Below are 23,169 nucleotides of genomic sequence, written 5' to 3'. Positions count from 1 at the left end.
GCCAGGATTAAGCTACAGATAATCAAAAATTTTAGTACCATTCCCTGCATAAACACTCTAGTAGGTGAATGTTTTTTTAGTTTGAAAGCAAAGTGAGCCTACACAAAAATGAAGTATCACTTTTCATATATCTGTAATTTTTCAGTTTATAAATTAACTGCATTTTTTAAAAAAGAAAAGTGGCTTGATAGGGACCAGAGAACTTTCTAAACTTATTTTATGGGTGGCAATCAATCATATACAAAAGATTACATTAACTACGGTAAGCCATTGTTCAGAATTAGCAATGCTGTCATAAAATGTCAAAATAAATTTAGAGAGCCAAAAGAACGCTGCTATTCCAATATAGCTAAAATTACAAATCTGTATATTTTTTTCTATTTATATTTGCAACAATAACTTTCCCTAAAGAGGAAGGGGGAAGAGAAAAGAAGGTATTAACAGGAATCAGAAGTCTGATTACACACAAATAGCCATTGAAATCTAAGTATAATAAATTAGGACTACCTATAACAGATTTCTAAATGTAGAACTTTATCCAATTTAAGAACGGAGCCTTTGGACACATTATTTCTTTTTAAAAAGTCGTGATAGTAACATGTTCTGCCTACATGTAGCAATTTAGTTTCACATAGAAAGTTTAGTTGATAAAATGTACCAGTTACTTACTTATCAAACAATGCATACTGTGAGAATAACGTGAATTGTCTGGGATGGTAAAGCTTCCATCACAAATAGCAACCTGACTCTCACCAAAGGGAAGTGTGAAAAAGCAAAGTTTATACAGCAAGCAGCCAAGGGCCTGTTAAAAGAAAGGACATCATTATAGTATTAACTGAACTATAAACAGCAGACTCTACTTCAAAAGTTGCAATAAGTTTTGTTATCACAATTTCATATTGAACATATTGAACAATTGCTAGATATAATAATAAAACTTTTAAAACATGTTGTGTTACTAAGATAATTTAGTATTATTTAGCAGCAACTTTTCCTAAACTATAATTCTGTCAAATTTGTTCATTTTAAAAATACTTTTCTTGATTTTTTGCTGCTTGTGGCATAATGACAATTTATTCTGATGGTTATTTATTTCACCTCTACATCTTCAAAGTACACTTGTTCTAGTAAAAGTGCTATTGTGGTAAATAGTTTCCAAATGTTATGGATTAAATCCAATCAACTGTTTCTATAAATTTAGTCATTAGAACAAATAAATAAATAAATATGATTCTTTTAAAATTATGTTCTACATTGAATTTGGCAGATTAAAAATGTCACCCATTTCATTTTTATCAATTGTCTAGATATGAGTTGGATTCAGACATTTACACGCAGCAGACTCACTGAAATTAAGAAAGATTACAGTAAACCTGAGCCTGGCTACTTCTAGATTCCTGTGATATAGTGATTTGGTCAGCACCTTTCTTCTTAATTCTTACAAAACTGTTTATCTTACCCAGATATCTGCCTTGGTTGTAATTGTTTTCCCTCCATAAAGGTTGATCATTTCAGGAGCTCTATATGACAATGTGGTATACCTTAAGGCAAATAATTTAGGATAAAAGTTAATCAAGCACAAATATGACTAGTGTAAACTGTTTTACAAACCCAAACTAGACAGCTATTGCACTCATAAAAGTACTTTAAGGTAGGGTGTTATTTATTTTATTTTTTAAAAAAATGATGGCACTCATTTTTCTCAGGGTGGTTGATAAAGAAATCAGACCTGGATATGCACATAAAATGTCTTGATTACTGATGGTTTGGCTTAGCTTTTTGCAATTGAGGGGTGCACACACAATAGCAAAGAGCAAAGGCACTCCACATAGACAGCAGAAGGAAAAAGATGCCAAAGATCAGCTGGGGGCAGCAAGAGTGGTGGTGGGGGGGGGTCACAGAACCCAGAGTGGCCAAAGGGGCAGAGATGGAGGAGAGAAGCGGGGGGGGGGGGGTGGACAGTTGAAGTGCATGCTGGAATTGTAAATGCAGACAAGTGCTTCAGTGGCTGTAACTCTGAAAAACAAAGCTATTTGTTTAGCACCACTGTAATTTCAAATGGCCATTGAATGAATGTTCATTAAATGAGGACTACCTATAACAGATTTCTAAATGTAGAAATTCATCCAATTAAAGAACAGAGCCTTTGGATACAGTGGTGTATTAGCCATTAAGCAGACTAAGCACCAAGCTCAAAGGGGGCACCACAAAAACTTTTACGTAGTTTGTCAGTGCTTAGGGCACCAGTGAGACTTAATCTGCCACTGTTTGGATACATTATTTCTTTTTGAAACATCGTGATATTAAAGCAGACACTGAGATTTCCAAACATTCTAAAGGTGCATTTTGTTACTGTTAGGATGCAGAAAACTACTCCCTGAAGATGTGCAACTTAATTAATATTAATGCAATATCGGGTTTTCCGTTCAATTGTATAGAATGTGAAGGATGTGTGTTTGTGTTTTATGTTTACACTTATAGTGTGCATTGAAGATGGCAATTAATTTCATTGTACAAGGTGCAATGACAATAAAGTAAAGTAAACTAAACTTACTTTTTAATTTCTTCTTCAACTCCACTGACTCCATCTTTCTGAGGGTTAAGGAATTTATTAGTGGCACTGCCGAAGTCACAAAGGACATAGTTCCCACTATCATTCAATAAAAGGTTTTCAACCTAAAAGAAAACAGACATCGATTTACAACAAAAACACACACCAACACCAAATATAGTTCTAATCATTTTCAAGCACTTTCACTTAGCTGTTTGAGTTAGAATGAAGAACTAAATATTATTATTACTTTAATTCCCCCAAGTAAAGATTTATACACTGTATTACAACATGCACTACAGTTCACACCGCAAGAGTAAAGCTCCATATATAACAGAGTTAACAAGCAGCCTGCAATCAGCTTGCCAAACATTCTGCCCCCAAAAGAAATGAAGAAGACTGGCTATGTATCAGGAGGCAGATCTTTTCAGTAGAAGTCCTTACTGAATATGCTCTTCCTGGAAGCATGGTTCCCCCTCTATCCTACACGTTCTTAGAATGCTATCCTTTCTCAGCACTACTTCAGAACGCTCACTTGTTCACCTAGTATCATTATTATTATTCTAATTTATTGAAATTATTGTACTGTTGAACTACTGAGATGCATGCTACCCAAAGTCAATCCGATTTGGGCATTCTACAAATTTTGTAAATAAATGGAGGGAGATACAGTGGTAGATACAAACTTAAAATAACTAGGAATGTCCTGACTACAAGAACTATTAACCAGTGAAACAGCCTGTCTTCTGAAGTCATGGATGCCTTGTTATTGAAGGTTTCCAAACAATGTTGGACAGTATGGGATGACGTAAGGATTCCTGCCGTGGGCAGAGAGGACTTGATTAGAGGGCCTCCAAGGTCCATTCCAAACTGTATTATTCTATGAAATAAAATAAATATTGAATAGCAATTTCCACAAACCACATCCAGCCTGCGGCTGTGCTTTAGAAAGTACAAGTTGGTCTACTTCTGTTATGTATTAATCTGTTTGAACACAGTTTAATATCTCTGTCCCTATATATAAGCTCTTAACTAGCCTCCTCCTTACTAAAGATAATACTTTTATACTTATCAAAGACAGTGCAATGCTATTATCTAAGTTTAGCTGCCCAAATAGTATGTCCTACATTTGCATGTTTTAAGTGCATTGTGATCTACTCAAGAACATAAGAGAGAATTAAGAGCGGTGTATAACACCAAAAACATAAAATTATAGCAAGTCAAAATAACTTAAGTCTTTTGTTTTCACATGATCTCAAACTCAAAAACTGCAGAAGAGCCAGTTAAACAAATCAAATCAGTAGAGATTCTAAGGTTAAAGTTTATGTTATTGATTATTTACAAAGATTAGAAGTGCATGTATGCATCTGTATATGTTCTTTAATGCTTGTTGACTGTGGGACTTTCCAAGTAACTCTGAAACTGTTTACAAGATTGTTATATAGAATTTGAGTAGATTTCACAGTGTTGTTTCAGCTTACAGAAGACTAAATTGTGAGTTTAAAGAAGGAAGGGAAGAAGCATTTTCACATGTGTTGCTCAGCATCTGACAGGGTTGGTGCTGAATGCAGTTCATATGTGTGTGGAGAGGATACTTGATACTACCACAGTACATAAAGAAGAATTTACTAACAATAAGAGGCCTTGAATAGCCTGACTCAGAAAGTGGTAAATTTCAGTGGGAAAAAAGGGCAGGATGCCATAGGTTTCATAATGTATTCTTGCTGGAATAGATTACCTCTACAATCCCTTCCAACCAGAGGTGGGCTTCAAAAACTTTAGCAATCGGTTCTCTGCCCGGTTGCTGGGTGGGCGTGGCCATGGTGGGTGTGGCCTATTCTGCTTCCTGCACCACGGTGGGAGGGGTCATTTTCACCCTCTCTGGGCTCCAGAGGCTTTCCTCAAGCCTCCGGGAAGGCAAAAATGGCTTCCCTGGGCTCCAGAGGTTTAAAATATAAGCTATAGCTATTTCAGAATTTCTCTGAATACCACTGTTTAACAGTAAACCCACAAATATAATCATACCCAATTTATTATCAATTTGGCTTCCAATCTATTAAACTACTGAAAAAAAGGAATCAGGGTTTAAATTAAAGTTTGCTGTAAGCCAAAAATAAAAAATAAAATAAAATCTTATCCCATAAGTAATCCATTACAGTAAACCCAAAATTTTCAAGCATTTTACACAAAAAGGACATACCTGAAAAGTGGTAAATAGTGATTATAATATTTCCACAAGACTTTCCTAATTAATATTACTACCTGTTTCAAAACAGCAGTTCAAACTATTCTTTCTTTTCGAACTCCATTCAACTGAACTTCCAGCTCAACTTAAGGAGCCAGGATGAAAAAGAAATAATTATTCTAAGATAATTTCTTAGATCTCATCCAGCAAGTTGAGCATAAGTCTCAAACCAAACCAACCAAAAATGATGTAATAACAGGGTTTTTTAAAGGCACCATCTATCTCAGCTTGATTAAGACTCTGAACTTAGAAAGAAAACATGGATATACTGAGACTCTATTTGTTTGTTTGAAACATTTATATATCATCCATTTTATACAAGAATTAAAATATTGATAGTAAAAGCTAAAAAACTGTATTAAATAATGCCATAAGCAGATTAAGGCAAAGATAATGAATGAATAAATAAACTAATCCATATAATTATTCATTCATAGACAGGAACAGCATGGATTTCGGTCACAATTTTTCTCACCTTCAAATCTCTATGAACAATGGGAGTTTTGCATTGGTGCAGCCTAGCAACAGCTTCACAGGCATCACAAAAAATTCTTAGCACTTCTGATTCAGTAAAGCCCGTTTGTAATCTCTGGTTCATCTGATTCACTATTTGCCCAGCTAGAGAGAAGGAATAAAAATAATACATAGCAGACTGGATTCAATTCTGTAAGATTGGAAACATTAAATATTCAAAACCCTGAAATACTTAACACAATGCTGCTTTTCAAAATAAAAGTTTAGATGTCATCTATTATTTATCAGAGATAAATACTAAGAATACAGTTAATGTAAGCATTTCATAATAACAAATTAAATCAAAACATTTTTATTTAATTTTAAATGGCAAATTAGCTGGATAAAAATAAGTCTCAGTTTAGGGATAATAAACTGCAGTCCAAGCATAAATAACAAAATTAATTGCACCGCATTGGAGAAAGTATCTTCTGCAGATCAACCTAAAATACTGATTCTAAATGAAATGTGCTCTGAATATTTCATATAGCCCTAACATATGAGTGATCACTGTCGTTTTTGTACCATTTTTGCTTTCTAACAAGAAGCAACAAAATGGAGGAACATTAGCAAATAAGGTTGGCTGTGGATAGTCTATTTCACCTTGCAGTAACTATCTCCAAAGCTGCTATAATTTTGTCCAAAACACTGCATGCTAGCCAACTATTTTTGTCATTAAGATGACAAAAAATGTACTTACCACGACAATATTCCATTAAGATAAGCACTTCCCACACATTATCACTAACAGAATTGACAGCACAATCCAAATACCCTACAATGTTCTTGTGCCCAGACAGTTCTTTCTGTAAAAAAGAGAAACATTCTTAAGTACAAAGAAAAAAAAAGAATATGCTAACTTTTAATTCTACTGCAAACTATCATTCAATGCAAACTATTAATCATCAGTTAGTTATTTTATGATGTATTAGACATTTTATAAGTATTCATTTCTTGTTATTATCTTGAATACAGAATCTCACCAATGTACTATCTGGAAAAGTTTAATCTCTTCTAAATAAACCTATGAAACTCTTTTTGTGTTTTCTATTACTGGCTTAGAATCATTAAATTATTTAAAGCTTATTCAACATGATCTGGCAATTCAACAAAACATGAATTTGAGGTTTTATATAGAAAGCCAGGTTAAAGGGGAAACAAGTTGGATAAATATTAAAACTTTTATACAAATTAAACTGTATTTCCTATATTCTTTTTGAAAGTGATCTAATAGTTAGGAATGCACAGCATTTCAAAATTGACTCCGGAGAGATGTTTAAAAGTACACTGCTCAAAAAAATAAAGGGAATACAAAAATAAGACATCCTAGATCTGAATGAATGAAATATTCTTATTAAATACTTTGTTCATTACATAGTTGAATGTGCTGACAACAAAATCACACAAAAATTATCAATGGAAATCAAATTTAGCAACCCATGGAGGTCTGGATTTGGAGTTACACTCAAAAGTAAAGTGGAAAAAAACACTACAGGCTGATCCAACTTTGATGTAATGTCCTTAAAACAAGTCAAAATGAGGCTCAGTAGTGTGTGTGGCCTCCACGTGCCTGTATGACCTCCCTACAACGCCTGGGCATGCTCCTGATGAGGTGGCGGATGCTCTCCTGAAGGATCTCTTCCCACACCTGGACTAAAGCATCCCCCAACTCCTGGACAGTCTGTTGTGCAACGTGACATTGGTGGATGGAGCGAGACATGATGTCCCAGATGTGCTCAATTGGATTCAGGTCTGGGGAATGGGCGGGCCAGTCCATAGCATCAATGTCTTCGTCTTACAGGAACTGCTGACACACTCCAGCCACATGAAGTCTAGCATTGTCTTGCATTAGGAGGAATCCTGGGCCAACCGCACCAGCATATGGTCTCACAAGGGGTCTGAGGATCTCATCTCGGTACCTAATGGCAGTCAGGCTACCTCTGGCGAGCACACGGAGGGCTGTGCAGCCCCCTAAAGAAATGCTACCCCACACCATTACTGACCCACTGCCAAACCAGTCATGCTGGAGGATGTTGCAGGCAGCAGAACGTTCTCCATGGTGTCTCCAGACCCTGTCACGTCTGTCACATGTGCTCAGTGTGAACCTGCTTTCATCTGTGAAGAGCACAGGATGCCAGTGGCAAATTTGCCAATCTTGGTGTTCTCTGGCAAATGCCAAACATCCTGCACGGTGTTGGGCTGGAAGCACAACCCCCACCCGTGGACGTCAGGCCCTCATACCACCCTCATGGAGTCTGTTTCTGACCATTTGAGCAGCCACATGCACATTTGTGGCCCGCTGGAGGTCATTTTGCAGGGCTCTGGCAGTGCTCCTCCTGTCCCTCCTTGCACAAAGGCGGAGGTAGCGGTCCTGATGCTGGGTTGTTGCCCTCCTACGGCCTCCTCCACGTCTCCTGATGTACTGGCCTGTCTCCTGGTTGCGCTTCCATGCTCTGGACACTACGCTGACAGACACAGCAAACCTTCTTGCCACAGCTCGCATTGATGTGCCATCCTGGATGAGCTGTATTACCTGAGCCACTTATGTGTCCCACGCTACCACTAGAGTGAAAGCACCGCCAGCATTCAAAAGTGACCAAACCATCAGCCAGAAAGCATAGGAACTGGGAAGTGGTCTGTGGTCACCACCTGCAGAACCACTCCTTTATTGGGGATGTCTTGCTAACTGCCTATGCTTTCCACCTGTTGTCTATTCCATTTGCACAACAGCATGTGAAATTGATTGTCAATCAGTGTTGCTACCTAAGTGGACAGTTTGATTTCACAGAAGTGTGATTGACTTGGAGTTACATTGTGTTGTTTAAGTGTTCCCTTTATTTTTTTGAGCAGTGTACATTCAAGCACAGTGTACCTATCTTCTATTTGTAGAACTCTACAGTTCTACAAATGCAAATTGTCCAACCCTCCCAGATAACACTAACTGTTGAAATGAAATGTGAAATGCTACAACCCACAAATAAACTGTTTTTACAATATACTGTATTTCTATAATTTAACCACAGTGATTTCCTCATATCAAAGAACCACATTTCAACACAATGAAAACAAATTCGAACATTAGCTTACAAACTAATGCATCATTTCTGAACTATACACACACACACATATATACTGTACATACAACACAAAACTTATATCAACTTACCATTATTGTTATTTCCCTTTTGCAGATATTGAGGTCAGGAACATTATTTACATACATTCTTTTCAATGCACATCGAACTCCACCATGAGTACGCACAAGAAGTACCGTGGAAAAGCCACCTAGAAGAACAATAGTGCTATGAATAAGTTCATCTTTTTAATATTAAGAAGCTAAAAGATTATTTCTTAAAAAATAATTCAAATGATTACTAATATTCTTGAATGTTTCCATTTAATAGAACTACGTGAAAAACTGCAAACAGAATTATGCAGTAAAGGACAAATGCCCATTATTTTCACATTTCAGAAATTCGTTTATTTAGAAAGAAGGAATTAGGTTAAAGCAGTCTGTTGAATCCAAACTTGGAAAACCAACGTATCAAAATAATCAAAGAAGGAAATTTTATTCAAAAAGTAACTATTACTGTAAATTCCACTACTTCATAGAAACTTCTGCAAACATGCTATGAAATATCAGAACTTTGTTTCACAGAACGGTTTATACAGGGGCAAACAGTTTTAGAAACATTTAATGACACAGCTGAAGTTAATACAAACTAGAAAAACAAATTTCATATGAAATCCTGATATAGCATACTCAACAACTTTAAGTTTGAAATTTTTGTTCTACAATACAGCTTTTATATAATTACCAGTTTTAAATATTTATCTAGTTCAATATTCCTTATAAACCATCTTTTAAATACTTCTTCCAGTTTTCTCGCCATCAAAAGCAAATCCTTTCTGAATTTAACCTTAATGTTTTCTTAACTGTAAATCATCCATAGTCATCTAAGCGAGATAGGCTGTGTAGAAATGTGATAAATGGGATGGATGGATACATGGAGTTCCCGAGATATCATATCACTTACAAGATGAGCAACGTCTCATGACTCACTTTGAAGTTACAGCGATTCTGAACAAAAGGACTTACAACCGGTGCTCAAAGTTACGGCCATTAGTGTCCCCACTGTCACATGATCAAAATGTGGGCATAGTCCACTCACACTTTATGATTGCAGGGGTGCTGCCACTCCCCCTCATTTGCCAATCTAACCCCAATCTATGCCCTTTTGGCCCCTTGCACTCCATGCCCCAATATCCTATCTGACTTTTATTTTCACCACATTAACAACCCTATCAGGTGGGTAGGACTAAGAGGCAGTGACTGGCCCAAAACCACCCAGCCGGCTTTCATGACTAAGGAAAGCCTAGACTTCTGGTCAGCATCTTAAACACTGTACACCAAACTGGCTGTCATTTTGTGACATGTGTCAGAATGCAGATTATATTAACACTTAACACATATGCTAAAACACCTAATTATTCTTCAAAAGAACTTTTGCAATAAACAGTAGCTTTTCTAAGAACTGACTCTGTAGCAAAAGAGTAGTCCAGCAGCACAGAAGACTGAATATGTCAAGGTTATATGTTCTCCCATAGCTTTTCAATTTAAACGACCAATACTGTATATTTTTTTAAAAAAAAAAACCTGGATCACTATTTTCATCATCACTGAGAAACCAACAAGTTCCTATTAAAGTCTGAAACTACCGAAGCACAGATTCAAGCAAGTATTTTTTGCCATTAGATGGCAACATATCCTAACACCTTTTAAATCTATCACTGTTCCAGACAGTAAACTGTAATAACCTAAAGAATGTCACTGTACTGATGTTTGGTTATTTCCAACACTATATTTATTCAAGATTTTTTATGATTGATAGACCAATTATGTATAGAATTATATAAGAAAAGTTGTTGACTAGATAAAAGCAAAATGTGAGAATAAGACTTGCAAGTCTTCTATTCCACAAAAGTAGTCACTAAGCATCTGTGGGCATGTTCATAGCCTTAAACTCTTTATCACTGTAAAACCTTGTCAAAAATGCCATGTTTTATGTAGAAAGCACATAACCCCCTTAAATATATTTAAAATATTGGTTAAATCTACTTAAAGTAGATTTTACACACAAAGTATGCAACCCTCTCCCTAGCTACTGCTTACTCCATAACAAATTCTGAGACTATGCTATTTAAAGCTCCTATATTTTTAAGAGATTCTTTTTATTAAATATCTTTACAGCAACAAACAGTGCTTTGCAGAACTTCAACTTTAAAGGCAAAAAAGTGTTTCAATGTATGTGGGGATTCAAAAATTGCATCTCTCTGCAACTTCTTCTGTACTTCTATAATCAAGCACAAGTAGAAGTGTGATTTGGAGGGGGGAAAAGCATCTGAGTTGCAGACAGGTGCTACATTCCAGACAATCTGAAGAATATTTTGCACTGCACAGCCTTAGAAACAGCCAAAGCACCAATGTGTTTTATTCCCATTCCAAATGAAGTTTCAGGGAGCTTCCGTAACTAAAACTAGCCCCATTAGAGTGACCCTAGCAAACAAGTTTCAAAAACTCAACAGTGGGATTTTGAAACTGCATTTCACAGAAATCTAGGATTCTACAAGGACTTAAATGGGTCCAATAGAATCAATGGGGGGAAACTCTCTGCAAGGAACCAAGAAAAAAAGGCATACTGTAGTTTCATGTAGAAATGACTTTCCCCCACCCTCCATAGTTTGTTGTGAAGAGGTTCCTCCACCCAATTTTAGCAAGAATTAAAAACAATAAAGGAAAAAAAATCTCTACATAATAAAATTGTTAGGGACACTCCTAAAAAATAAGTTGAAGATTGAGTTTCATATCCTTTTTCTCTTGGTCCCTTTTCAAAGTGTTTCTCTGCATTCTTTTGAACCCTGGAGTTCTAGAGAAAAATATTTCTCAATAATCCATTTTTCACAGCCTAAAAAAAAAAATTTGAACACATTTTCTTCACATTAAGATTATATGGTATTTCAGATAAGATTCCAAAAAGTTGCTTTGGAGCAGACTGGAATGGGAACAAAGCACCTATCTGCAACCTTTTAAAACAGATGCATCTCCTTCTGAAATGGCATGGCTATCACGCAATCCCAGAAACAACGCAAGATAAAAGTCACAGTCATGTATTTTAAAACACTTTTTTGAACCAAAGCTAAATCCTACATACAGTATAGTATATTTAGAGTACAATGCAGAGATTATGGACAAGTCTCTGCAGCTTTCTTGGCAAGGGTTTTCAGAAGTGGTTTGTCACTGCCTCCTTCCTAGGGCTGAGAGAAAGTGACTGGCCCAAGGTCATTCAGTTGGCTTCATGCCCAAGGTGGCACTAGAACTCACAGTCTCCCTGTTTCTAGCTTGAAGCTTCAACTACTACTGCAAACAGGCATTGTCAGAAGGAGCTTATAAATGCTAGTAAATTCAAGCCATATCGACATTTTTTCTGTCTATAAAGAATTATAGGAATTTCACATCCTAAAATTTATTGATCACCCACCCACCCTCACCAGTGTTCTCTCATCAATACTGCATTCCAAAATAATTCCTGTGTATACAGTTTCTAAAGAAGTAACTATTTATCGTTAGATCTTTTACAGAAAGAAGGGACTTACAGAACTTTAATAGACTAAGTTTTATTTTATTTGAATTTTTGTTATCAGAAGTCCACTTTATGTGTGGTGGGTTCCAATGCATAACATTTTATAACATAATACATTTGTTAAAATGTAATATAGCGTGTAGTTTTCAAAAGTGAATATATTCTAAATCTTTCAACTTATGTCTTCCTTCTTTTCATGTGAGTCCCCAGTTACTTTAATTTTGCTACCTTAATTCACTTAATTTACATTTTTGAAAAACTGGAAAAGTTATTTTGGCAAAAAGGCATTTTTCAAAATCTTACACTATGTTTTTCTTTTTATATTAAAATGTATAGTATACAAATTCCTCAAAAGGGCTAGCCCTTGAAAACAGAACAACATTAAAATCATTTTAAAATACAAAAAGAACTTTAAAAATTCAGAATACTCGTATGGAATTCTCTTTTCCCAGAGAGACGATGCCTCACCCACTCTCTCTTGGGCTTTTATAAGCTATTCAAAATGGTCTTACTCTACTGTGTCTTTGACCCAAATTGAATGGGGGCATCACTCTAGTTTTTAAAAGGAATGTTAATTGTTTAGTTGTCTTGTTATTTTTTTTAGCACTCACTGACAGAGTCCACTGGAATTGGGGCAGCTTAGAAATGCTGCAGATTGAATGTGTTACTGTAAAGCAGACAGAAATCACAGAATAAAATGTAGGCTGCAGCTTTCCTAAACAGGAAGGTCCTTGCCCCCTAGCAAAAGATGGCCTTAAAAAATGCAACTGTGTCTCCGAGGGAAGAGGGTTCCATCATTTAAGAGTACTCATAAGTTATTTTTCCTTTATCTCCACTATAACTCCACAATAATTGGGGACGCAGGGAAGGGCCAGTTCAATCAGATCTTAAGCTGCAGAAACACTGACATGGACAAAGCAGCCTCTGTGTAGAGAGTGCAGAAGATGGTCTTGATGGAGAGAGGGCAAAGCAATGATCATACAAACTTACTTACTCCAATACAAAGATATTTAGAAAACATTTAAAATAGGCACTTCCCTAATTCATTTGAAGACAAAAGAAGGACAAGGAGAAGCACATTGAAACTTGCAAGTTTCTGTTACTGTTATACAGCCATTCTAATAAAATTAGTTTTAGGCCTAAGTGGCATCTGTTTGTTGATCTGGATTACCTTATAAGACTGACGCTCTACAATGTCATGAAGTCATAAAGTACCTTCTGAACTATGCTAGAAACAAAACTAGTCATGAATACAATCCTCACGGGGCAATGTGATCTTGCTGCTGAAAATCCATTAAAATTCTCACTGCCACAGTATGAATCAATCATAGTTTACAAAGATTCTTCAAAGATTGTTAACCATTTTTTTCACTGCTGTTGTAACTTTAAACAGTCACTAAACAAAGGGTTGTACAGGTGAAACTCAAAAAATTAGAATATCGTGCAAAAGTTCATTTATTTCAGTAATGCAACTTAAAAGGTGAAACTAATATATGAGATAGACTCATTACATGCAAAGCAAGATAGTTCAAGCCGTGATGTGTCATAATTGTAATGATGATGGCTTACAGCTCATGAAAACCCCAAATCCACAATCTCAGAAAATTAGATTACATGAAATCAATAAAACAAGGATTGTACATAGAACAATATCGGACCTCTGAAAAGTATAAGCATGCATATGTACTCAGTACTTGGTTTGGGCCCCTTTTGCAGCAATGACTGCCTCAATGCGGCGTGGCATGGAAGCTATCAGCCTGCTGAGGTGTTATGGAAGACCAGGATGCTTCAATAGCGGCCTTCAGCTCTTTTGCATTGTTCGGTCTCATGTCTCTCATCTTTCTCTTGGCAATGCCCCATAGATTCTCTATGGGGTTCAGGTCAGGCGAGTTTGCCGGCCAATCAAGCACAGTAATCCCACGGTCATTGAACCTGGTTTTGGTGCTTTTGGCAGTGTGGGCAGGTGCCAAGTCCTGCTGGAAAATGAAGTCAGCATCCCCATAAAGCTCGTCTGTGGAAGGAAGCATGAAGTGCTCCAAAATCTCCTGGTAGATGGCTGCGTTGACCCTGGACTTAATGAAGCACAGTGGACCAACACCAGCAGATGACATGGCTCCCCAAATCAACACAGACTGTGGAAACTACACACTGGACTTCAAGCATCTTACAGTGTGTGCCTCTCCATTCTTCCTCTAGACTCTGGGTCCTTGGTTTCCAAATGAGATACAAAAGTTGCTCTCATCAGAAAAGAGGACTTTGGACCACTGAGCAACAGACCAGTTCTAGTTTTCTTTAGCCCAGGTAAGATGCTTCTGACGTTGTTTGTTGTTCAGGAGCAGCTTGACAAGAGGAATACGACATTTGAAGCCCGTGTCCAGGATCCGTCTGTGTGTGGTAGCTCTTGATGCACTGACTGCAGCCTCACTCCACTCCTTGTGAAAGTCCCCAACACTTTTGAATGGCCTTTTCCTGACAATCCTCTCCAGGCTGCGGTCATCCCTGCTGCTTGTGCACCTTTTTCTTCCACACTTTTCCCTTCCACATAACTTTCTATTAATGTGCTTTGATACAGTACTTTGGGAACATCCAACTTCTTTTGCAATTACCTTTTGAGGCTTTCCCTCCTTATGGAGGGTGTCAGTGATGGTTTTCTGCACAACTGTCAGGTCAGCAGTCTTTCCCATGATTGTGATTCCTACTGAACCAGACTGAGAGACCATTTAAAGGCTCAGGAACCCTTTGCAAGTGTTACGTCTTAATTCGCTGATTAGAGTGGGACACTTTGAGCCTAGAATATTGAACCTTTTCACAATATTCTAATTTTCTGAGATTGTGGATTTGGGGTTTTCATGAGCTGTAAGCCATCATCATCTCAATTATGACAAATCACGGCTTGAACTATCTTGCTTTGCATGTAATGAGTCTATCTCATATATTAGTTTCACCTTTTAAGTTGCATTACTGAAATAAATGAACTTTTGCACGATATTCTAATTTTTTGAGTTTCACCTATAAGTGGAGGACTATCTATAATGAGGAAACCTGAATGTTCTACAGCAGGGGTCTCTAACCTTGGCAATTTTAAGCCTGGAGGATTTCAACTCCCAGAATTCCCCAGCCAGTTCTGGGAGTTGAAGTCCTCCAGGCTTAAAGTTGCCAAGGTTGAAGACCTCTGTTTTACAGTACTAGTCTAAAAGGAGTTTACTATCATTGTTGATCTTCAAGGAACAGTTCCAATTTCCTGCATATATAATCAACCACTACAATAAAAACTATTTCAGATCCAAATCCAGATCTGAAGCTAAACTAAAATGGATCCAGACAGTTCCACTCAAGAATCTAAGATACTACCAAATGCTAAAGGACAAAAAATTGAAGATGCCTATGGAAACTCTCAGTCATCCAGGTCATGGTTGTCCCAAAGGTGCTTTTTTCAAAAGGCAATTGGACTTAACAACCCTGAAGACGTTTTGCTTCTCATCCAAGAAGTTTCTTCAGTTCTGGTTGCCTTTTGAAAAAGCATCTTTGGGACAATAAATTGAAGACTGCTGAAAAACTTTCCCAATACTTTTAGATCGCATAATCTTATTAAAGATTTCCCAGTATGTGCATTATTACTAGGTCCTACACCCTCTCTATCCAGCCTCTCCCTACACTGATCACTCAGAAACAGCTAGGGTGACACATGGTAGTTCCAGGTAGTCCTTAAATTACAACCATAATGAAGCCTTTCTATTATGATCATAAATCGGAGCCTGTCCATTACAGTCATAAACCATAATAGTCAATTTTTTTAGTCAAATTTTTGCAGTGGTCATTAAGTGAACGTCACAGTAGTAAAATGAATGCTGCAGTTGTTAAGCCTTAAGTGAACCCATTGTTCACTATGGAACAGTTTTGCTGAAAAAGTGCTGGTTTTCAGCAAAACTGTTGTAAAATGCAGTTGCATAACCATGGGATACTGCAAACAGCAGTAAATGCAGCCGTGTTGCCAAGCACCCAAAGTGCAGTCATATGACCAGGGAGGAACCGTCAGAACTTCAGATCCAGATCATAAGTCCCCTTTTTCAGATAGGTCATAACTTCAAATGGTCTCTAAGTGACCGATCATAAGTGAAGAACTGTCTGTACATATTGGTCTCAAACAACTAAGAACTACAACTTTAAATTATATAAACAAAAGTATATCCATAACAAAAAACGGCAGGAAGAAACCACTGGTATATCATTAGACAAAGCATCTGTATTCATTTCTCCAAGCAGTAATCAGTTTATGTAAATAAATGACAGCCGGTGTATACATAGCTTATTCAAATATTATTTTGTCAGACTGAAAAAAAATTAGCTTCTAAAACATCATGTGTAAATTTCACTAATATGATAATTTTGAAAACAACTATCATGAGGCAGAGCAATATATTTGACTAAATCAAGCTTCTACAGATTTTTTTTGAAAGAAAATATAATTGAAACTATTGTTTGATTCACAAAACTGCATACATATTTAATTTTTTCTAGAGCAATTAATACAAAAAGGGCATAAGAAAGCCTGGCTATGTGGAATCAGCACAGCAAAAATGATTCAAAATCACCACCCAAAATACTAACATATTTTCCTTTAATTTATACATTTTCTGAACAAGCATGCCAATTGATTTCTGTAACAAAACATTTTGTTTTGTTAACTGAACAGAGCTGATACAGTATACTAAGCAGTATATTTCAAATTAAGTCTATGCGCTCTTTGTCTCATAGATTTATTTATTCAATTTTAACCCCACTACAAACTCATGACTCTCAAATAGATTTTTTTGTAACAAGGTAGTTAGATTTGAACTCTGACTAATTAATATTTCACCATGGTGTAGAAAAACATCATCATTAATGGACAGGATGATAGGAGCTATAGACCAAAATATTCAGAAAATGCCAAATCTCCTTCTTTTCTACACAAATATAACAATAAAGTTACATTATAAATTCTACCAATTCCCAAAGTTTTCTCTCACTTCTAGATTTCTCATTGCCATTCTTAAGAATAACCCCTCCCTAACTGCTATTTTTATTTTATTTTATGAATTTCCAAACATCCTCACTGATTCATTCTTTCCACAGCATCAAAGTTATTTAGTAGAATTTCCTCCCTGTTATAAAATAATCCCCCATGAAGTAAGCAGTATACATCCAAAGACTTCATGTTATCGTTTTCAGAACAGTTTCCCTAATGCCTAATAATAGCCAGCAGCTGCCTCTTCCTCTACAAATATCTAAGAAAATGTGCTCACAATTTCCTAGATTATGTTTTTGTAAACTGTCATAAGTATTGTAGACAATTCCCACCAAAACCTACTTTTAATTTACTTCAAGTATAAGAAGCAGTTTCATTAAAGCAGTTATACGAATGAATCAGATACAATAACACATCTGTACACCTCAATTACTCATTTGAACTAAATCTATATTGATTCATTTAAAAATATTTACACGTCTTTCCCACATACACAACAATGGTCTTCTAAAGAAGCCAGAAAGGTAGTTAAATTTAAGGGGGAGGAGTAGTTCCTCCTATTCTTTTTCAAGCTATAGAAACTTTAACATACTGCGGTTTCCAGCCAGGGAAAAGGAAGCCCCAACCAAACACACCTGTAAATGTTTACTTAGCTATGCAGTGTAAACATGCAGTCCAAACAAGTTAAAACAAAAGTAGAGTGATACTTTGATACAATCGATATTATGATGATCTCTTCACTTAAACCTTTCTTGCATGATTCAGGGAGTGAGGTATTCTTCTACCTGGTCTTTTAATTTATGCATAATGTTTTAACTTAAACTAATTTAATAGTTTTTTTTCCTTCTTTTCTATTGTAGATACAGGTAGTCCTTGACTTATGATCACAATGGATCCCTAAATTTATGTTGCTAAGTGAGACAGGTATTAAGTGAGTTTTGTCCCATTTTACTATCTTTCTTGCCACCGTTGTTAAATGAAACATTGTAGTTGTTAAATTAGTAACACAGTTATTAAGTGAATCTGGCTTCCCCATTGACTTTGCTGTCAGAAGGTCGCAAATGACCACATAAATCCGAGACACTAGAACCCGTCATAAATATGAGTCAGTTGCCAAGTGTCTGAATTTTGATCACCTGGAGATGCTGCTATGATTATAACAGTGAAAAGCGATCATAAGTCACTTTTTTCAGTGCCATTATAACATTGAATGGTCACTAAACAAACTGTTGTAAATTGAGGACTACCTGTACATTAATTCAATATATGACCATCCAGAAGAGAGGAATGTTCCCAGTCCTTTTGATTAAACAATGTCATCTATAAGGACCCAGGAAGTATGCCTTCTTTGCTCTTATTTTACTTGTTTCGTATTATTGTTGTTTTACTTTGAGAACTATCCAGATTCAGTTCAAGTGGGGCTGTATCAAAAGCTAAATAAATTTCAAAAACAAAAATATTTTAACACAGGGTATAAAAATATATTAAATCAAAATAAGACACACAACATAGCGTGTTCATGAACAGAGAGTCATTGCTTAATTAAATTAACAATCCAATTGAGGGAAATTGATTAAACAGCATTTAAGATGGCAATGACTCACAATGACTGGAAAGCATTTTATTATATCATAATGTCACTACATGCAAATCATCAGAATTAGCCATGTGATGGGAGCAAATAGAACAAAGCCACAGATTTACACTCCCTTCCCCGGTCTTCCTCCATCACACTACGAAGAGTTCAGCTATGGGGCTATTTTTATAAGCTACAGACAGTCATTTTACCCATGGCTAAAAGTAGAAATCTACTTTCAAGCAAAGATCCCAAAAGATGCTTTTTTTTCAAGAGGCAACTGGACTTTCTGGTGTTTTCTTTGAAGACGTTTCACTTCTCATCCAAGAAGCTTCTTCAGCTCAGATCTGAAGAAGCTTCTTGGATGACAAGCGAAATATCTTCAAAGGAAAAAACACACAGAAAGTCCAGTTGCCTCTTGAGAAAGCACCTTTGAGACAACCGTGACCCCTGGATGACTGAGAATCTCCATAGGCTTTCAAGCAAAGGGTATCACGTTGGCGCCACTGAAGCAAAGATAGTTGGGATGAATGGTTTAATTCATGCGTAATACTAAATCATCCAAAACAGGAGTGAAAATTTAATTCCTACAGTAATTTTTATTTACATTGTGTTAGTGAAGTGTTTATAATTTTGAGTTACTCAAAGTGCAGCATATAAATACGGTATTGTAAAATGAATAAATACATTTCCCAAGGAAAAAAGAAGATTGAGCAAATAAGCCTAAAAATCTTCTAGTCTGTATTTTTTATCATGAGAAACAGAGACAAATCCAGCCAGTGCCTTGGAATAATATAATGTTAAATAGGCATTTTGCATTTTTCTTGATAAATCATAAATTTTATATTGCATTTTTTTTGAACAAGCAATTGCAAGACGTGAGGTAAATAGATTAGGAATGCCATTTCTTTTCAAATTTAAAATCATTGCCCTATATACCCATCAATGATAAGGAAAATAGATATTATGCCTATTATGCCCTCCAAAAAAATAGTACTGTGGACCATGAAGCAATTTTAAAAGATATGGCACCCTGGGGAAATGTTAAACCTCTTTCCCCAACTAAATATACACAAAGAGCTGCTTTGATCTTAAAGAAATACTTGCATCCAATGTTGTATAATTCATAGCCTCTGCTGAGTCTTAATTTTTGGAATATTAAATTAACCCTTGCTACCTTTTATACCCCAAATAACTTATTAAAGTGCTTTATGCAAGTATCATCAACTTATCAATATGCTTGTTTAAATATTTTGTCTAAATATCTGAGTATTAGCTTCCAACCAGATCAATATGAAGTGCAATGCTGCTTAGCTTTCACTATTATATCAGGTCATGTTGCTGACAAGTTACAAAAATTGCAGTGACAGTAGCAGCCAATATTAGCAGAATAACTCTTTATACAAGCTGGAAAGTTATAGCCAGCCTGGCAAGCTTGTTCTCCGGATACACTGAACTTCAATTCCCATAATCCTTAAATACCTATATTTGTCAGTATATTTCTACCCTTCCGATCTCCTATCTACTGCTTAGGAAATCCTAAGGATTTATTCCAGGATTTATATTTTGTTCCTGGAATGACCAAGAAACGAAGAAAGGTATCTATATCTATGATTTTTGCCAAGATTAAATCCCATCCAAAACAAACAACTTATTTTGCTCACATAAAGAATGCACAATCCGATCCCTTAATTCATGCGAATGGACAGGGTGGGTGGGTGTACAATGCTTTGGATCCAAAAATTCTCTTTTATAAACAAAGAACAGCGTGAGAAGAGTGAAACTCAAACACATCAGTCTGTTAGGAAAAGCCATGTATTGTTATTACTGTACTTTTATTCTCTTTTTTTTTTTCTGATACCATTAAAAATCCATTTAAAGTGGGTCACAATTATACTGTTACATGCTGAGAACAGGCCACAATACCCTGGCTGTTATAGCAAAATTTCTGGGTGGCCCAAAGGTTCAAGAATAAGGGAGCTGGGAGCACAGGAATTCTAACTTGTGGAGAACATAGAAGAATGACAGGTGATAGGCTACAGAAGCACAGACTAGGGCTCAGGCAATACGCTTTTTCAAAGGCACCTCTGAGAAGAACCGTGGCACCAAACACATCACTGGTAAAAATGGCATGCTCATTTGGTTATTTCTACCACTACTGAATGGCAGCTACTGCTGCTAATAAAAGGATTCAGGGTACTGTACCTGGAAGCATTTGCTACACTTGGCTCTTCAGTCTCCATTTTACTAGAAAGCCAGAGATCCAACATTTCAGAAGTCCCATCTTCCTTCCTGCCACAACACTTCAGGCTCTTCCTCTGCAGCCCTTTACGATAAGGTCAGAAACAGACTCTACCAGAATGCTGGACTCTATTGTATTTTTGCAGCTGTCGCCATTGTTTCTTCAATGTCATCTCTGCGGCTGTCTAATCTGGCACTGCTCTCTCTGCTATGTCTCTCTGCTAGCCATATAAGTTGTCACACTCTTCGTGCCTTGGATGCACCAAAACCTGACAGTTCCCTTTTTCCTAAGGCAAAGGGCATCCAAATCCAGCTTCCAGAAGTACCTTCACACATACACATCCCTAAACTTGCTTCTGGGGACTAGAATGGCTATTCTAAAATCCATTTTATACTAGTAGGATTGCCAAGCAATTGGTCACCAGGGCTGAAACTAGCAGAAGGACTGACTAGGATAGGATAGCAAGTGGTAAATTCTCACTTTCCAGAGCAGCCTTTTCCCCTTTTTCTTTTGACTTTTTTCTCTCTCCCCCTCCTCCTTCAATTCTTTCTCTTCACGATGCTTGCTCCATCTTCCTGCCTTCCCCTTCCCTACTTCTTGGTACAATAATTTCAAAATTGCCACGCAGAAACTTGGTGGAAGGAAACTGAGCCAACTGCCCCTCAGGACATTTTCACTCAATGAGGCACACGCACATAAGTGCACCATTTCTCAGCCGCCATGCTTCAGGGACTTCCACAACATTCCTCCCACTCTTGCTTCCAAAGCCAGGGAAGAGCTCAAATCCCACTATCCTAACCAGTTGATCAGGGAAGACAGAGGCAGCAAAATGAGCTTCTACAATGCAGAGCAAAAAGTCCCCCACCATAGGAGAAACGTTCATTCTTGCAACAACTATTACTGTTGTAGCTTATTATTGCTTTTGTTGTTATCAGTAGCACAGTTTAGGAATCACACGTGTATATATATATTATTTTGGTGAAATACAATACCACAAAGCTCGAGAACCCCTGCCTTTAGGATTGAAAACCCTCACTCTAGTTATTGGCAGCTTTCCATTTCCCGTGGCTGATAACAATCTCACTAATGCAACAACAAACTGTATACAGTGAAAATATGGAAATTATTGATATATGTACGTAGAGTACATTGATGTGTACATACCAAAAGTACTTTCTTCTGTGCAAATAGTGTTTGTCACTTAAGGACTTGCAAGGTTGGCTCAACTGGGTTGTATTTAGTGTCATGTATGACTAAACATCTTCCATCCAGTGTATTTACTTGAAAATTTGTCTCATCGTTTACTTAATTTATTTATATCTCGCTTTTATTATTCTTATAACTCAAAGTGATGAATATATCCAACACACCTTCCTCCTCCTATTTTCCTCACAACAATCCTGTGAAGCAAGTTGGTCTGAGAGAAAGCAACTGCCCCAAGATTAATTTAGATAACCAAATTCATACGTATGCTGAATCAGTTTACCCTGGCCTGTTACATTCCAGCTTGGCAAATAAATGCTTTAAAATGTACTAACAATACATACATTCAGTTCCTTGTCACTCAGGTCAATAGTACATGTCTTTTTTTTTCAAACAGCAAGCCTGAGAAAAATATGGGGGCTACTACCTTAAACATCATCCTCTGGTAACAACTGCCTTCTTGGTATCCCTAAATGAATAGCTAGACAGCTTTTTCTCAATATATGCCTTCTTAAATATATTGTACACCTATTTATGGATTACAGACATTTATATCTTGCTTTTACTCCAGGAGCTTAAGACATTATTTCCTCTTTCATTTTATTTCCCACAACTATCACTCTTGAGACAAGTAGGGCTGAGAGAATGGGATTGGCCCAACATTAATTCATCAGTTCCAAAGGGTTCTTCAGTTTGGTTTAGTGATTAAGGCATCAAGCTAGAAATCAGGGGATCATGAATTCTAGTCCACTTTAGTCACAAAGCCAACTGGGTGATCTTGAACCCATCTCCTTCTCTCAGCCCTAGGAAGGAGGCAATGGCAAACCACTTCTGAAAAATCTTGCCATGAAAACTGTAAGGATCATGTCCATGCAGTTTCCAAGAATTGGACATGATCAAAATGAAAAATAAACACACCAGAGAGCCAGTGTGATGCACTGGCTAAGACACCAGAGTAGGAAATGGGAGACCAGGAGTTCTAGTTCTCTAAGCATATAGGCAGTTGGGTGACCTTGGACCAATCCCTCTCTCCCAATCCTAGGAAGGAGGCAATAGCAAGTCACTTCTGAAATCTTGGCAAGAAAATTGCAGAGATTTATCCAAGAAGTCATAAGAAGTCAATACTGACTCAAAGGCACGTGCACACACACATATGCACACACACACAGAGGTTCAAAGTTGGAGCAGGT

At 36.8% G+C, this 23,169-nt stretch overlaps 2 protein-coding genes across 4 annotated transcripts in view; one reads left to right on the top strand and one right to left on the bottom strand.

The window, feature by feature from the left end:
• PAQR3 (progestin and adipoQ receptor family member 3) overlaps positions 1–23,169 on the top strand; it is a 360,815-nt gene that overhangs the window by 45,348 nt on the left and 292,298 nt on the right. The window lies entirely within an intron of this gene.
• The window catches only part of BMP2K (BMP2 inducible kinase), a 57,509-nt gene that overhangs the window by 30,054 nt on the left and 4,286 nt on the right, over positions 1–23,169 (bottom strand). For all 3 annotated transcript variants that reach the window (XM_026676451.2, XM_087962752.1, XM_026676452.2), the window contains exons 2-7: positions 8,476–8,594; positions 6,010–6,115; positions 5,272–5,414; positions 2,555–2,676; positions 1,460–1,541; positions 670–802 (exon numbers count right to left, since the gene is read on the bottom strand). In XM_026676451.2, the coding sequence (XP_026532236.1) occupies positions 670–802; positions 1,460–1,541; positions 2,555–2,676; positions 5,272–5,414; positions 6,010–6,115; positions 8,476–8,594 (705 nt within the window). The remainder of the gene's footprint in view (positions 1–669; positions 803–1,459; positions 1,542–2,554; positions 2,677–5,271; positions 5,415–6,009; positions 6,116–8,475; positions 8,595–23,169) is intronic.

Source organism: Notechis scutatus, chromosome 4 (genome assembly GCF_049901735.1).
Source record: "Notechis scutatus isolate UNSWTSFEM ecotype Mainland chromosome 4, rNotScu1.2, whole genome shotgun sequence".
In the NCBI taxonomy this organism is placed as follows: Eukaryota; Metazoa; Chordata; class Lepidosauria; order Squamata; family Elapidae; genus Notechis; species Notechis scutatus.
Note: the sequence above shows the minus strand (reverse complement) of the source record. Positions and strands in the feature narration are given on the sequence as shown.